At 31.8% G+C, this 17,991-nt stretch overlaps 6 protein-coding genes across 6 annotated transcripts; 5 read left to right on the top strand and 1 right to left on the bottom strand.

The window, feature by feature from the left end:
- Positions 1 to 281: 281 nt before the first annotated feature.
- On the top strand, positions 282 to 1,781 carry PPL_01990 (uncharacterized protein; the record flags this gene model as incomplete). The annotated part of the gene is made up of 1 exon (XM_020572989.1): positions 282 to 1,781. The coding sequence occupies one exon, from the start codon at positions 282 to 284 to the stop codon at positions 1,779 to 1,781; it is 1,500 nt and encodes a 499-aa protein (XP_020437106.1).
- A 783-nt stretch (positions 1,782 to 2,564) lies between these two features.
- PPL_01989 (uncharacterized protein) lies at positions 2,565 to 4,076 on the top strand (the record flags this gene model as incomplete). The annotated part of the gene is made up of 1 exon (XM_020572988.1): positions 2,565 to 4,076. One exon carries the CDS (start codon positions 2,565 to 2,567, stop codon positions 4,074 to 4,076), a length of 1,512 nt encoding a protein of 503 aa, XP_020437105.1.
- Positions 4,077 to 4,582: 506 nt separating this feature from the next.
- PPL_01988 (uncharacterized protein) lies at positions 4,583 to 8,221 on the top strand (the record flags this gene model as incomplete). Its single annotated transcript, XM_020572987.1, has 3 exons — positions 4,583 to 6,036; positions 6,404 to 7,948; positions 8,215 to 8,221. 3 exons carry the CDS (start codon positions 4,583 to 4,585, stop codon positions 8,219 to 8,221), a joined length of 3,006 nt encoding a protein of 1,001 aa, XP_020437104.1.
- Positions 8,222 to 8,562: 341 nt separating this feature from the next.
- Positions 8,563 to 11,058, top strand: PPL_01987 (uncharacterized protein; the record flags this gene model as incomplete). The annotated part of the gene is made up of 3 exons (XM_020572986.1): positions 8,563 to 9,294; positions 9,445 to 10,129; positions 11,051 to 11,058. 3 exons carry the CDS (start codon positions 8,563 to 8,565, stop codon positions 11,056 to 11,058), a joined length of 1,425 nt encoding a protein of 474 aa, XP_020437103.1.
- Positions 11,059 to 11,120: 62 nt separating this feature from the next.
- PPL_01986 (uncharacterized protein) lies at positions 11,121 to 11,804 on the top strand (the record flags this gene model as incomplete). The annotated part of the gene is made up of 1 exon (XM_020572985.1): positions 11,121 to 11,804. One exon carries the CDS (start codon positions 11,121 to 11,123, stop codon positions 11,802 to 11,804), a length of 684 nt encoding a protein of 227 aa, XP_020437102.1.
- A 132-nt stretch (positions 11,805 to 11,936) lies between these two features.
- Positions 11,937 to 17,796, bottom strand: PPL_01985 (putative nucleoporin 160; the record flags this gene model as incomplete). Its single annotated transcript, XM_020572984.1, has 13 exons — positions 11,937 to 12,158; positions 12,238 to 13,469; positions 13,545 to 13,845; positions 13,920 to 14,330; positions 14,400 to 14,628; positions 14,715 to 15,346; positions 15,421 to 15,597; positions 15,670 to 15,831; positions 15,918 to 16,155; positions 16,235 to 16,422; positions 16,496 to 16,789; positions 17,175 to 17,388; positions 17,489 to 17,796. The coding sequence occupies 13 exons, from the start codon at positions 17,794 to 17,796 to the stop codon at positions 11,937 to 11,939; spliced, it is 4,608 nt and encodes a 1,535-aa protein (XP_020437101.1).
- Positions 17,797 to 17,991: the final 195 nt, after the last annotated feature.

Raw genomic sequence — 17,991 nt, 5'->3', positions numbered from 1 at the left:
AGTTTATTTGCATATTTATTAACAACTTTGTGTATGCTATGAACATGTTTGAATATTAATTTTATTTAATACAATATTATTAAATATCTGTAAAAATTTATCTTTTTTCATTTAAGATTCTTTTTTTATTAAAAATTAAAATCTTTTTCTTATGTTTTAAAATGGAGTCCACTTCACTGATTAACGTTATCTTTTTTTTTTATAAAAATTTAACAAAATATAAAACGAGTGAAAATATCTTGATAAATCTAGTCTATTTTATTTGTAACATTTTAAAAAAGATGACAACAAAAGAGATATTAGATAAACAACAAATATTTAGCAGAGATGAACTTGAGAAGTTGAAAAGAGATGAATTGGTTCAATTAAGTGTTAAATATTCATTAAAACATAATGGATTAAGAAAAGATGTTCTAATCGATTCAATATTGAAATATCAAGAACATATCAATGATATCAAATCAAAGTTGGTTACAAACAACCCAATCGAACAATATCATCGTGGAACTGTTGAATATCGATTGCCAACACTGATCATTAATAGAATCATTCGTGATCTTTGGCATGAAGATATCGACTTGTGTTTGAACACTGATAATCTACGTAGAAACTACCGATGGTTACTCTCGATTGCTCTCGTTTCCAAAGAGTTTTTCAAATTGATATCATCATTGTTTAGCAGCTTCAAAACCAAACCTAACAACAGAATCGAAAATGCAGATACATTTTATTTAGCACATCATCTTAGAAGTAGTGTTCTGAGTCCACATTCAGTACTCAAGAATATCGGCGATCTTACAATATCAATTCAAGTGTTTAGTGCTATCACCAAGAAATCGGTCTGTGCTCCGATCGAATTAGGACTGATCTTCAATAATGTCAGACGTTTCTGTATGTCTAACGACAATGGAAATTGGAGACCAAGTCCAATACAAGCACAACAATGTAAATCGATCGTCCAATATATGCCGAATATCGAATCATTGGTATTCCTTCAGGCATATATTGGTCTTGATCTACTTCAATCGATAAAAACATTGCCACGACTGACATCACTCGACATCTCCAAATCAGAATTCCCCAAAATCGCACAATTCACATCAGATCTACTATCTCATTCCATCAAGAAGTTGAAACTACCAATGAGATACAATAGTCCATACAAGAGTATACTTTCTGATCAGCACCAACTTACAACGTTTGGAATTGGAAGAATCACTTTGGCACAAATTCAAATGATAAGTGGTCACTTTATGCATTTCACCAAACTTATTATTAAAAAATTAAATGAAGAGATGATAGCCAAATTCGAGAAACTGCTGTGTTTACCAGATTGTAAAGTTCGCACTCTAATCACAGACACCATATATGTATGGATTGAACGAGTGCTCAACCAAAATCAATTAATCGACACAATCGATGTCAACTGCGATCTAGACGATACCTTTGCTTTAGTATCGAAATCGCCATCGATCAAACGATTCATTTTCAGCCACAATAAAGATATTACGACAGATCAGTATAAGTTGGGAATAGATAATCACGCCACAGGATTTGCACACGTCAAATCAAAGAGTTTTATTTATAGAGCAGTTGGCTACGCAGCTAAGATCTACAACGTTTCAGAGAATCAAGATGACAATACAGCTGTGGAATCGACATATCCTCATCTCAAGTTTTTATACTATAGAATCGAGTCAGTTTCATCTTACTCTCGCTCTGACGAATATTCAGAATCAGATATCGATGATTTCGATTTTAATGATGACTCTGATGAATAATGACTTTTCTGATAATCGATTCTCTTAATTATATAAATAAAATTCATTTAAACATATACTTCCTTTTCACTATCTTCTTTTGAAAGCTATTAATAAATGTGTTGATTATTTTTATATTAGTATTCTCTTTGATCGAACTATCTTTTACAAACAAAAAGAAAAAATATTCAAAAACTATTAATAAATGTGATAGAATAATAAAATAAAAAATTTAGATATGTCTATTAAAATAAAATCTTTATTATAATCGTTGTTGCAAAAATTGTATTATTTACTATGTCAAGAAGAACAATATTAATTCATTCCGAAAAGATACCGATACAATTATCTCCAAAGCTTAAAGTTTCCACACCCAATGGAATATCTCTCAATATCGATCCATATTTGATAAATCCAGATGCAATTCCTTGATCTTCAGATTGTCAAGTGATTATTGTTTGGTTACACTTACAGATAGTCTATCAAAATGATATTGTTATCGATCCTTGAATATCATACTCATTGAAAAAAATCGGGCATTTATTTAACAAAACAAAAAAATCATACTTTAATATCATGATATCTAAATTATTTGAAATAATCTTCCTAATAGGAAGAATTAAATAAAATGAAATTTAAATCTGTACTTTTTATCGTATTATTTGTTTGTTTTAAGCAAAATATTCTTTAAAGACACAACGCTTTAAAAGACCTAAAAAAAAAAATCAAAAAAATTGTTAATTTTTGTTATCATAACGTTATTTATTTATTTTTTTTGTGATTAATTAAGTTATAGTTTAAAAGATGGCAACAAAAGAGATATTAGATAAACGACAAATATATAACAGAGATGAACTTGAGAAGTTGAAAAGAGATGAGTTAGTTAAATTAAGTGTTAAATATTCATTAAAACATGGTGGTAAAACGAAAGATGTTCTAATCGATTCAATATTGGAATATCAAGAACATATCAATGATATCAAATCAAAGTTGGTTACAAACAACCCAATCGAACAATATCATCGTGGAACTGTTGAATATCGATTGCCAACATTGATCATCTATCGAATCATTCGTGATCTTTGGCATGAAGATACCCACTTGTGGTTGGACGTTAACGATCTACCTAACATCTACCGATGGCTATTATCAATTTCACTCGTTTCCAAAGAGTTTTTCAAATTGATATCATCATTGTATAATCGATTCTCAAACAACCGTAATGCCCTACAGACAGACAAACAAGCAGTTTCCATAGCACAACATCTTAGAAGTAGTTTTTTTAGTCCATATTCAGTACTCAAGAATATCGGTGGTCTCAAATTATCAGCTATGGTATTTAATGAGATAACCAAGAAAACTATCTGTGCTCCGTTTGAATTGGGACTGATCTTCAACAATGTCAGACGTTTGTGTATCTATACCATCAATGGGGGTTGGAAAACAAATTCAATGCAAACACAACAATATAAATTGATCGTCCAATACATGCCTAATATCGAATCATTGTTATTTAATGAGTTGTCAATTAGTTACGAGCATTTAAAATTGTTAAAAACATTACCACGATTGACTTCACTCGACATTTCCAACTCTGATATCTTCACTATCAAGAGTTTCACATCAGATCTACTCTCGAACTCCATTAAGAAGTTGAAACTTCCATTATCAGACCATTGTCCTTACGAGAGTATACTTTCAGATCAACATCAACTCACCACTTTTGGAATTGGAAGAATCAGTCCACAACAAATTCAAAAGATAAGTGGTCACTTTATGCATTTCACCAAACTGATTATCAAAAGAATCGATAAAAGAATGGCAGCCATGTTCGAAGAACTATTGTATTTACCAGATTGTAAAGTTCGAACACTAATCACAAACTACAGGAATGGATGGATCAAAAGAGTGGTCAACAAAAATCAAACAATCGAAACAATCGATATCAATTATAGTCTAGACGATACTTTCAGTTTGATATCGAAATCAGCAACGATCAAACGATTCATTTTCAACACCTCTTACCATTTCTCAAAAGATGAATATAAGTTGGTAACAGAGAATCAAGCCACTGGATTTGCACACATCAAATCAAAGATTCATCATTTGAGAACAACCAGCTACGCAGTGAAGATCTACAACGTTTCAAAGAATCAAGAAGACAATGCAGCTGTGGAGTCGAGATATCCTCATCTCAAGTTTTTTTATACAGATTCACAGTTCTCTGGCCCTAGCTTTATCGATTCAGACTTCGATTCAGATTTCGATTCAGATTTTGATTCAGATTCAGATTCAGATTCAGATATAAATAATTAATTCCATTATAGGGTCATTGAATGTGATGACTCTAACATGTGATTATTTGTCCATTCGATTTTCCTTCTTGTACATTTTTTAAAAATAAATAATAACAGTGTTTAAACACTAATTAATAGATAATAATCATTTCTTTGAAAATAACACATTTTTCAAAGCGAAATTAACAAGTTGTTGGAATCGTAGTTCCAAGATACCAATCAACCGACTACTCCACAACCGACAAATTAACAAGATTATATAAGCGCAACAAGAACTCAATAAACAACAGATTATATTCATTATTTTACAATCATCTTTTAAACATATAACTATTTATTTATAACATCATTTTATACCACTACATTATGTCGTTACTACCACAGTTTAACGATGTCTCTAACTCAAGTATAAATAAAATCTCAGTTGGAAGGATTTAAAAAAAAAAAAACAGATATTTTTTATAAAATTGATCATTTCTCCAAAAAAGAAACAGTTTAATTATTTTACAATTAATAGTTTAAAAGATGACAACAAAAAAGATATTAGATAAACAGCAAATATATAACAGAGATGAACTTAAGAAGTTGAATAGAGATGAATTAGTTCAAATAATGGTTAAATATTCATTAAAACACAAGGGATTTAGGAAAGATGTTCTAATCGATTCAATATTGGAATATCAAGAACATATCAATGATATCAAATCAAAGTTGGTTACAAACAACTCAATCGAACAATATCATCGTGGAACTGTTGAATATCGATTGCCAACATTGATCATCTATCGAATCATTCGTGATCTTTGGCATGAAGATACCTACTTGTGGTTGGACGTTAACGATCTACCTAACAAGTACCGATGGTTATTATCGATTGCTCTCGTTTCCAAAGAGTTTTTCAAGTTGATATCATCATTGTTCAATCGATTCGCTATAATGCCTAATTCCCAACAGGCAATCAAACAAACAATTTCATTTGCAAAACTACTCCGAATCAGTGTTTTAAATCCACATTCAGTACTCAAGAATATCAGTGATCTCACATTTTCAACTAAATTGTTAAGTGAAATCACCAAGAAATCTATTTCTTCTCCGATCGAATTGGGATTGATCTTCAATAATGTCAGACGCTTTTGTATGTTCAATGAAAGCTGGAAAGAAAATGGAATAACTTTACAACAATGTAGATCGATTATAGAATATATTCCGAATATCGAATCATTGGTATTCTATCAGATGTACTTTATTTGCGATATATTTCTATTGTTAAAAACATTACCACGACTGACTTCACTCGACATTTCCTCCAGTGAGATCTCTAGAGAAAGGAATTTCACATCAGATCTACTATCTCATTCCATCAAGAAGTTAAAACTACCTACCGAATACAGTTATCCATACAAGAGTATACTTTCCGATCAACATAAACTTACCACATTTGGAATTGGAAGAATCACTTTGGAACAATTTCAAATGATAAGTGGTCACTTTATGCATATCACCAAAATGATTATCAAAAGAGTAATTGAAAGTGTGGCAGTCAAGTTCGAGGAGCTGCTGTGTTCACCAGATTGTAAAGTTCGTACTCTAATCACAGACACCACAAATGAATGGATCAAAAGAGTGCTCAACAAAAATCAATTGATCGACACAATCGATATCAATTATAGTCTAGACGAGACATTCAATTTTATATCTAAATCAGCATCGATCAAAAGATTCATCTTCAATACCTATAGTATTATTCCTACAGATCAGTATATGTTAAGATTATATAACCAAGCCACTGGATTTGCACACATCAAATCAAAGAATTCTAATTTTAGATCCGTCACCTACGCAGTGAAGATCTACGAAGTTTCAGAGAATCAAAATGAAAATGAAGCTGTGGAATCAACTTATCCTCATCTCAAGTTTTTATACGCTGATATCTCGAAAGATTCATTGGTATCTGGAAATTTTTTTGAAAATTCTTTTAGGTATTGATAATTTTTTTAAATTTTATTAAAAGTCTGATCGACTATGACAAATCTGTCCAATCGATTCTCCTAAATGGGAACTTTGTGTCAGATTTTTTTATATAATATTATCATCGTCATCCTGCTCATTTCAGGGTCAGAGACAGATTAATAAAATCTATTTAAAAAATAAACATTTTATTTATCATTAATGTTTGACTTTTGTTCTTATTTTGTTTTTCAAAAGCGAGAATACAAAAAAAGCGTAGCAAAAAAACCTATCAAATTTTTTCATGATTTAAATTTAACAAGGATCAAAAATATTTTTCCTTCGTAATTTAATAATGGTTAAATTTTTTTTTACTTTTTAATTATTGTTATAATTTAGAAAGATGACAACAAAAGAGATATTAGATAAACAACAAATATATAGCAAAGATGAACTTGTAAAGTGGAAAAACGATGATTTAGTTAAATTAATGTCTAAATATTCATTAAAAGGTAGAAGTAAAAAGAAAGATTCTCTGATCGATTCAATATTGAAGTATCAAGAACATATCAATGATATCAAATCAAAGTTGGTTACAGACAACCCAATCGAACAATATCATCGTGGAACTGTTGAATATCGATTGCCAACATTGATCATCTATCGAATCATTCGTGATCTTTGGCATGAAGATACCCGCTATTGGTTGAATGTTGATCAACTACACAGAAACTACCGATGGCTATTATCGATTGCAAGTGTTTCCAAAGAGTATTTCAAGTTGATATCATCATTGTTCAATCGATTCGCAATCAACCCTAATCCCCAACAGACCAATAAACTAACAGTTTCTTTATCACAACAACTAAGAGGTAGTGTACTGAGTCCACCTTCAGTACTCAAGAATATCAGTCACCTCACACTATCAACTAAAGTATTCAATGAAATCACCCAGAAATCGGTATGTGCTCCAATCGAATTGGGACTGATCTTCAATAATGTCAGACGCTTTTGTATGTTCAACAATGTTGGGAGTTGGAGAACAAATTCAATACAAGCACAACAATGTAAATTGATCATAGAATACATGCCGAATATCGAATCGTTAGGACTCATTAATTTGTTGGTTAATCGCAAAGAATTTCTATTGTTAATATCATTGCCATCACTGACTTCACTTGACCTTTCAGAAGCTGAATTCTTCAAAGTTGAAAAGGGTTTCAATTCAGATCTACTATCTCATTCCATCAAGAAGTTGAAACTACCTATGTCAGACAATAAACCATACAAGAGTACAGTTTCATATAATCAATACAAGAGAATACTTTCAGATCAACATCAACTTACCACATTTGGAATTGGAAGAATCACTTTAGAACAAATTCAAAAGATAAGTGGTCACTTTATTCATATCACCAAATTGATTATCAAAAGAGTACATAGAAGGGTGGCACCCAAGTTCGAGGAACTGTTATGTTCACCAGATTGCAAAGTTCGCACTCTAATCACAGACAGCAAGTATGGATGGATCAAAAGTGTGCTCAGCAACAATCAAACGATCGACACGATCGATTTCAATAATGATCTTGACGAGACATTCAATTTTATATCGAAATTTCCGTCGATCAAACGATTCATTTTCAACACTGATAAAGATAATTCATATCATTATACGATGGAAGATAGATCGAAACTAGCCACTGGATTTGCGCACGTCAAATCAAAGAGTCAAAATTTTAGAATGGCAGGCTACGCAGAGAAGATCTACAACGTTTCAAAGAATGAACATGACAATTTGGCGGTGGAATCGACCTATTCTCATCTCAAGTTTTTATATGCTGGAGTCGCAGACACCCCGATATATTCATCGGACTCTGACTCTGGTTCTAGCAGCCGCCATTCAGATTCAGATTCAGATGATAATGACTCTGATGACTCTGACATGTGAATATTCTATCCAATCGATTCTCCTTTGTAAAAGAAAAAAGATAATAATAGTTTAGCTTTATCATTAATATATAAATATATATATATATGAGTAATTTCATTTTATGCCTCCCCTAAAAAATGAAATAATTTTGTAAAGCTTTTCTGTGCAAAAATAATGCGAAAATACAAAAAAGCTGTGCAAAAAAAACCCAACCTATAAAATGAAATTACACATATTTAAACTTTTTGTTTAATTAAAGTTACTTATTTGTTTAAAATAGATTCTAAATTATGTATTCTACTCCAAAAAAAGTTGATATAGAATAGATTCGATTATCAACAACAGTTCTATATCTGTAAAAAATATTTTAAAATTTTAATAAAATAAAATTAAAAATTGGGGATAAAAAAAAACAAATTCAAACACTATTAAATTTTCAATGTCTGTAGATAATTAATTTGATTGTGGTACCCATTTAAAAAAGATATATAAACAAAAAATGAAAATAGGGGTGTTTTTAAAAGGAATAGATTTAAACATTTTATTTCTATTCAACACTATAGCTCTTAATTTAGATCTTTTTAATAATTTTTTTTTCTTTGTAATTAATTAAGTAATAGTTTAAAAGATGACAACAAAAGAGATATTAGATAAACTACAAATATATAACAGAGATGAACTTAAGGAATTGAAAAGAGATGAATTGGTTAAATTAATGGTTAAATATTCATTAAAACATGGTCGTAAAAAGAAAGATGTTCTAATCGATTCAATATTGGAATATCAAGAACATATCAATGATATCAAATCAAAGTTGATTACAAACAACCCAATCGAACAATATCATCGTGGAACTGTTGAATATCGATTGCCAACATTGATCATCTATCGAATCATTCGTGATCTTTGGTATGAAGATATCCACTTTTGTCAGAACATTGATCTACGTAGCAACTACCGATGGTTACTCTCGATTGCTCTCGTTTCCAAAGAGTTTTTCAAGTTGATATCATCATTGTTCAATCGATTCGCAATCAAACCAAATCCACGTCAGACAAAAAAAGATACGATTTCGTTTGCAAAGCATCTTAGAAAAAGTTTTTTAAATCCACATTCAGTACTCAAGAGAATCAGTGATATCACATTACCAAGCAAAGTGTTCAGTGAAATCATCAAGAAATCTATTTCAGCTCCGTTTGAATTGGGATTGATCTTCAATAATGTCAGACGCTTTTGTATGTTCAACGACATTGGTAATTGGCGAGATAATTCAATTAAAATACCACAATGTAAATCGATCATAGAATACATGCCTAATATCGAATCATTGGTACTTAATCAGTTACACATTGATCGTAATGTATTTCAATCGATAAAAACGTTACCACGACTGACTTCACTCGACATTTCCTCCTGCGCAATCTCCCAAAACTGGTTTTTCACATCAGATCTACTATCTATCTCCATCAAGAAGTTGAAACTACCTATGGAATACATTAATCAATACAAGAGAATACTTTCAGATCAACATCAACTTACCACATTTGGTGTTGGAAGAATCAATTTCGCGCAATTTCAAGTTTTAAGTGGTCATTTTATGAACATTACCAAACTGATTATCTACACGGTGTATGGAAGTGTGGCTGAAAAGTTCGAGGAACTGTTATGTTTACCAGATTGCAAAGTTCGCACTCTAATCACAGACAGCAGGTGTGGATGGGTCAAACGTGTGCTCAGCAAGAATCAATTGATCGACACGATCGATATCAATTATAATTTAGACGAGACATTCAATTTTTTGTCGAAATCACCATCGATCAAACGATTCATCTTCAACAACAGTAATAGAATAACAGACTATCGTTTGACAACCGATACTCGAGCCACTGGATTTGCACACGTCAAATCAAAGAGTCAAATTTATAGAGTAGCAAGCTACGCAGTGAAGATCTACAACGTTTCAGAGAATCAAGATGACAATGCAGCTGTGGAATCGACCTATCCTCATCTCAAGTTTCTGTACGCCAGCAATGAGATAGTTTCATCAGACCCTGACTCTAACTTTTCAAATTCAGATTCAGATTTCGATTCAGATTTATATTCAGAATTCGGTTCAGACCTAGATGATTACATTTTCGATAATAGTGATTTTGACCCTTATGAATCTGATTTTGATGATTCTGATGGCTCGGTTGGTAAATTTAAATGATGATTTTTTTTCATTTGTTATTAAAAAAAATAAAATAAAAAATAAAAAAAGATATAGAAGTAATATGTAATTTATTTTATTGTATGGAATTTTTATGTTTTATTTCTTTCATTATACGTTTAACGATATCCATGATTCCTGGAAATTCACAAAGATGTGTTATTTCATTTTAAAGGTTTTTTTTTGTAAAATGCACACAAAAGCTATTCAATTTTTTTCATTTTTGGGGAGGCATAAAATGAAATTACACAATTAAAGATATAAAATAAATTAATTTTAATAAAAATGTAAATTGTTCAACAAGATTTCCATTCATAGTTTCAGAAGTGTCATATAAAATTAAAAAATCTCTTCTTTGGTTCATGAAACACCTCAGTAATTACAATTTTTTGTTTTTTTTGGTGATGGATGAAATTTTTTAAGACCAAGGTTCACTTTACAATTTTCATTGGGATGTTCCAAGTTTCACTTCACTTTTCTTTTATCTGTTATCGTCATTAAAACTACACCTTTTAGCTTAGTTGCTTTGTCACTGTGTTTAGATATTTTGTATAAAAATAATAATAAAAAGAGGGTAGAATAGCTTTCAATAGAAATTACAAATTTAAAAATAAAAATCAAAAACTATCTATTTAAACCTCAGAAAACAAAATCTTAGATTATTTTACTAAGATTGAAAAAAATAAAAAATTGTTTAATTTTTGTTTTGAAAATGAATCAAATAACTATTTCAATTAATATTTGTGCCAAAAAATAAAGATAGATAGATAACTTATTTATTTCTTAATTATCTGATTGGACGTTTAAGTTTTTTTATGAGAAATTTTCACAGAAATTAAACAATAGTTTGGTTTGAAATTTTTTTTTACAATTATCTTTGTTTCGAAAGTTTTTTTTTTTGTATTAGTTCTTTAAAAATAAATATAATAATACAAATTAATTTAACTTAGTTTTTAGATAGAAAAAACAATAAAAATATGTCTACAACAACAACATCTGCTGTTGGAGTAGGTTCTACAAACAAAACTACAAGCTCAACCACCGCTACTTCAAATAGCACAACAACAAAAACAACACCATCATCACCACCCACCCCCACTACTTTAACAAAAGAAAAGAAAACCATTGAAGAAATGCCTGGTTTCTTTCCATCTACTTTCAAATCCAATACCATTCAGATAATAAACTATAGTAATGAAGCGTTGGTGGCACTGATCAAGATGGATCCCAATGCTCATTACTATAGTGAGGTATCACTTGGTTTGGGCTCAAACAGTAGTACTACGAATTCAGCAATCAGTTCTCTGGGAGGTATCAGCGGTACTCTCAAGAAAGACGTAAAACAGACGGCACCCATTCAGAGAATCAATCTGAGAGTCGAGAATAAAACACACGATATAGATATCGATGGTAGTAAGGCATACGTATCAGTATTCAAATTAGGACAAACCGGTGATCACTATCTAGGTGTCATCGAAGACCGACTAGTCAAAAAAGGAAAAGTACTGAATATCAATCAAAATCATATAACCGACCTAACAACACCGGGATTCAATATAACACACTATGATTTACTTTTCAACAAGATGATAACTCCATCTTCTTCTTCTCCGCAATTGTCATCTACCAATTCGACGCCAAACACTTCAAATTCCCCTTAACCTAACAAAAAAGCTGTAATAACTCCAGTTTTATCTGATTGTAATATTTTGTTTTATTTTGTAATATTATCTTTTGTAATAAAAAAGAATTAACAATAAAAAGAAAAAGTTTAGATATTTATAATATTTCTTTTAGTTTACTTTATTAAGTTTATTGAGATAGTTATTTAAAGATGACTTTATACTCTGAATATAATTTGAAAGCTTTGGTTTTGCTTGATCTTCGAGTGATCCGTTGCTCAACAGTTTTTCCAACTCCATCAAGAACTGACTGATTGTATTGTATGGAAGATTAATGTTAATCTTTTTACTGGTAGATTGTTGTTTTTGTTGTTGATATGATTCAATAGATTTCTAGAAAGTAATGTAATGAAAAGTTATTAATAAATTATTTATCCAAGAGTTAATTAGTTGATTGATCTTCTCAACTTACATCTGCAGCAATCAACATATCTAATAAAATATGTATTGACTCTTCGATTCTACCGTATTGGAAGTAGAGTTTGAATAGGATTTCCTCTCTGCCATTCTTGAACCATTGTTTGAGCCAGTTGGGAATGTCGACACGTTCAGAGCAGTTGCTGTTGTACGAGAGAATGGTATCGACTACCAGTTCGTGGTAACGAGATTGTCCACGTTTACACAAGACTTTTTCCGCTAGGAATTTACTGCCGTCAGCAGACATCTCGCCAACCACAACAACAGGGTATCCTTCCTTGTGGAAATGTGGCATTCTCTGGTGATATTCGACGTCCAAGTAGAATTGGTTGGCGTCGGAAGTAACACGGAATTCACTGCCTGCACCACCACCGGTAGCTGTCATCGGCTTGACACTGTCCTTGACAATGACACCAAACATCTTGCAAACGGTTGGAGTGTTACGGTTGGCGACAAACAAGTTGTTCACCTCTGAGGGTGACAAACACTCGTTGTCCTCGTTGGTATCATACTTTTCGAGATATTTCTCCAGGAGTTTCCAAGCGATCAGCACATTGTCGTTGTAGAACTGGATCGATGAGGATTCGAGAGCGCCGTAGTTGGCGAAAGGATTGACCGATGGATCCAACTGGAATTCGATACACTTGAGAGCAAACGACTGGAATACATTGCCGAGATCCATGTTGTTGACGATAGCCAGTGAGAATGCCTGCTCGATCAGTCCGTACTTGAGCAGCTCGGCCAACAGCTGTTTCGGTGAGAGATGGTCGGAGACATCGCTATCGAAACGTCTCAGCAAATAGCAAGATTGATAATAGATGTACTCACCCTCCAAATCCGATTTCCAAACGATCTGGACATGTGAATCATTTTCTGTTTGCCAATCCAACATGGAATGTTGTTGTTGTTGTTGTTGCTGTTGTTGATCAGCCAATGTAAGATCCAATACATTTTGATTGAATTGACGGTTTGGTGAAGTAATTACTGCAGAGGTCAAAGTGGATGTATTCATCTTTCTCTTTGATTTCTTTCCCTCTTGGAAACTAGAGATGTCAATGGGCAGCCAACGGTTCTGACACTCTGGTACCAAAGCCAAAGCATTGATAGCCAACGACAAATAGTCCAACTTTAACTTGTAGAGACTCTCAACATCAAAACTACCTTTTCTAATACTTGGATGTGATTCCATCAATATTCTCTGTGCTTTCTCATAGATAATCATAGCAGCTATATATTTAAAGATAAGATTAGATTATAATTGAACAGTATAAGTATATATATATTGTTACTTATATAACTTACCACCTCTATAGTTTGATCTACTCATTTTCAATGTATATAAAATAGAATAGTAATCTGGTTTCAGAGATAGATCTTGACTCTTTGCTTTGGCGAGTAGCATCTCCTCTGCTTGCTGATAGGTACCGACCAAAGGTAGTGATACCAACTGAGCAATCTGGTTGTTCTCACAAAGATGTATGAGTAGTCGATGCAAACAATCCATCGATCCACCACTATCCGGATTCTTTACACTTGCAATATACGCCAATTCATATTGTTGTATCTTTAATGAATATTTAAATATATTCGAATAAATAGATGACTATAAATAATATTAATCAATAAGTTATTATTATTATTTTGAACATATGTTAATAATTAGGTAAAAAAACTTACAATCTTTGATTGAATCTCTTGATTTTGATCGATTGAATCTGTATAGAATTTAATAGAGAGTAACGATAGTTGTATGACGTATTCTAATTGATTGCGAAGTTCAAAGATCTTTGAACACTTTAGGAAGAACTTGGCAATGAGACGGTCGGTTGCTTGACGAACGTTGGCACTTGGCATCAGTGACTTTTCGTAGAAGATCGGTGCAACCAACTCATCGTCCGGTATCATAACAACACGCAAGAGATCATCGTCAATCAAACCCGGTGTCGATACAAACGTCTCTGATGCCTTTATGAATATCTCGTAAGCTTCCTTGTACTTTGAGAAATGTGCAAAGCAGAGACCCATCAAATAATAATATCCTTTAATATTATTATAAAAGTCATTTTCATTGATAGTTGTTAATAATACCTAAAGTTTATATATTAAATAAATATTAGTTTAACTAAATAATAATAGTTAATATACTACTATACATACTGATAATTGTTTATATTGTGATTGTTCAGTTAAATAGTTGGCAACTGGATAGATTCGAGAGAGTACATTCAACAGGATATCGGTTTGAATATCAAGATTATCGATAAATGTATGATTATAGATTGATGTCAATTGTGAACTGTAGTTTGTCAACATCGTATAGATCATAGATGTCTTTAGAATATGCGTAGTAGATTCATTTAGATACATCTTACCCATCTCTACAACTCTATAATAATAATTATAATGATAATAAAAAAGATATACAATTAGTTTATACAAACTGTAGTGTATGAATGTATGAACATTACTTACTCATTATTTGTAGATGTAGATGATGACGATGTATTAGTAGTAGAGTTGTTTGATTGCGATGGATAATAGATTTGATTGGTAAACCAATTCAAGATATGATAGATGTTCAGTAGTCGGTAACATCTTGGGATGATTCGGTTGTCAAACTCTTTGAGTGTGGCAGAGGTGATACCGACCTGACAACGTAGACGTGAGATGAACGATACCAGCATGGCGAGAGATCTAACGGTACGGTATCGCAACTTAACGCTGCCGGTGAAACAACCAGAGAGTATATCGATGAACAAGTCGCCACCCCATTGATGTTGTTGTGGCGGTATAGCAAAGGAGTGTGTCGATGGGTCCGTCTCGCCATTAAGCGGTAGGTCCGACTCGATCAGTTCCAACAGTGATTCAACGACTTTAACTGGATCAACGATATACTTGAACAGCTTTATGAAATTAACTGTGAAAAGACCGGCCGCTGACATTGACGATGCCAATTGACCGTTGCTACTACTATCAACACTGATATCATCGGAATCGCCTCCAACAACAGTTGTAGAAACTAAATTATGAACCTCAGTCAACAATGCAGTGTTTACCTTCATTCTTAGTAAATCATGCTCTAAAGATGAATAATCATTACCAACCTATTATTATTATTATTAAACATTATATTAGTTATGTTATCTAATTAGTTATTTACTAACAAGTTTAAACTTACAGATCTATCAATTAAATTGAAACATTTATATAGATGAATGAGATCGTTCGATATATGATTGTATGTATTCATTGTACTATTGATAACAGGTGCAATATTCAATCTAAAGTGATCTAAAGGATTGTAACTATAGATAATCTCTTTATCTGACAATGGTTTCATAATAGATAACTTATTCTAAAATGATAGATGATAAACAACAATATTAATATATAATATTATGTTGTTAAAGATAAAGTAACTACTTACTCTTTTAATAATGAATATTAAATCTGTATTTGGATCAATGTATAAACCGGCTGCTTGAAGATCCAATGCAATTTGTGCAATACAAATAGAATAGAATTCATTCCATTCATTAAAAGTTAATAGATCAATTTGTAACTTCTTTGCTGTTGAATGATTTGATATCTAAAGAATCAATTGATTGATAAACAAACACTACTAGTTAGTTTTTATATTATATAATAATGGATTAATAAACAATTTCAACTTACTCTATCTCTTATGATATTGGCAACTTGTGATTCTAATGGTTGTTGTTGATTCGCTTGATAGCCTGGTTTATAGATTGATAGTGCTGATTGAATCGATTTATTGGTGAATTGACCACGATTGAATACACGTTCAAGATAATGTTGTTCGATTGACTCTGCTGTTGGTGCTTTCTCCTTAACGATCTTTGGTAACATCAAACCATCATTAAATAAACTATATTCCATATTTAAATTATCACTATAATAATAATAATAATAATATAACAAAATTAATATATTTATCCTAACCTATCTTATCATTTATAGTATTGACATACACTTCAATATTATTTATATTAATATATCTTAAAATTGGTTGATTATCTTCTTTGGTTGACCATAAACTATATAGATAGTTATTGTACAGTGAAAAGTCAATCAAACCTTTAGATTTGATAAAAGATGTTCTTTGTAATTGTAATGTAATATTAGATTCATCTTCAAGAACGAGTGAGAAGAATTGGAACTAAATAAATGAATTAGTTAGTTAGTTAGTTTAAACTATTATATATATAAGTATCAATGATATTTATAGTTACATTTGATTCTTGTTCCAATTCAAAATATAATACTAATGTAAAATGTTTTGGTTGATTGGGATGTTCGTAGAGTTTGAATCGTTTGATGCCTTGTATTTGATTCATAGTGATTTGATCCCATGTCTCAGAGTGTATCGAAAAAGATTGAAGAAGAGTACGATCTGTCGGTGACCATATTCTAAGTGTTAGATCACGTTGTAATATGAGAACCAATGGTCTACTACTGCTGCTATCTCCATTGGTACTGCTGTTGTTGTTGTTGTTGTTGTTTACCACTGCGATATCGGCAACCTCCTCTTGTGCACTATAGCGATTGGCGTTGAGAAACGAGAGAAAACGATTGCCCGATTCTTTCAGCTCGTAACGCTTCGAGCTCAGTTCACCGCTCTGACGTGGCTCCGACAACTCTATCCACCAGGTGCCGCTGTTGGTCGAGCCAACCGCCAGTTGACTCTCGCTAGCACATCGCACCGTCGACATATCGACACTGTCTTGCAGTACCTTGACTCTCGACCATGCATTATCCAACTCTATAACCTGCAGACCAGAGAATACACTCTTGAATCGCCTACTTACAGGATCACCTTTTCTCTTTGATCCTACTCTCTGTATGTGTGGGGTGTGTGTTAGTTCAGTTCAGTTCATTGTTTTTCATTTTTCATTTTTCACTACTACTTACATCATTTTGTTCTATGATTGATGGGTGTGGTAAGAGGAATCTATAGAGTGTCTTGGCAGCTGTAATAACGATGATTACCAAGAATCGTTGATTATACTCCATTATTGTTGCATCTCCAACTAGATTAGTTAGAAAGTTTATTCTAATACAATTGTCATCTAAATTAAAGTTCATATGCTTTTCAATGATTTCTAATTGATTATTGTGTATTCTCCTATTGATTGATTGATTGATATACGTCGATAGTTTGTTAGTTTGCTAGTTAATTTAAACTAAAGAATATTATATTTATGATTAAGTTGATTATTTATTACCATAATATGAATCTGTTTTTTGTTGATGGGTGTGATTGATTCTCATAGGAATAGCCACCTGATCGACATGGAAGTTGGTAGTTGTGGTGGGTGGTGTAGACGGTCGAGGGTGACGATGATGATGAGATGACAAACTCCTTCCAGACATTGAAGGAATCACTGAACGATCGTAGATCTATCTCTGCCAATGTATGTTGTGACGATCCATGATATGTTTGTTTCATATGTTCATTATTCTCTTCTACTTCATCTTTCATCACAACATTTCCATTGCCATTTCCATTACCATGACCATTTTCAACATTCATTTTCTTTTCTATCTATATAAATATAATCTAACTAATTATCTATCAAACTTTAAAACAATATAAAAATATATAGATTATATATATTTATAGATATTAATTGATTGATATTTCTTTAATTAGATTAATTTAATTGATTGATTATTGATGAAATAAAATGATCGTCAAAGTGATCATGCAACTGGGAATTTTACCGCT

Source organism: Heterostelium album (genome assembly GCF_000004825.1).
Source record: "Heterostelium album PN500 unplaced genomic scaffold PPL_scaffold2, whole genome shotgun sequence".
NCBI lineage: Eukaryota > Evosea > Eumycetozoa > Acytosteliales > Acytosteliaceae > Heterostelium > Heterostelium album.
Note: the sequence above shows the minus strand (reverse complement) of the source record. Positions and strands in the feature narration are given on the sequence as shown.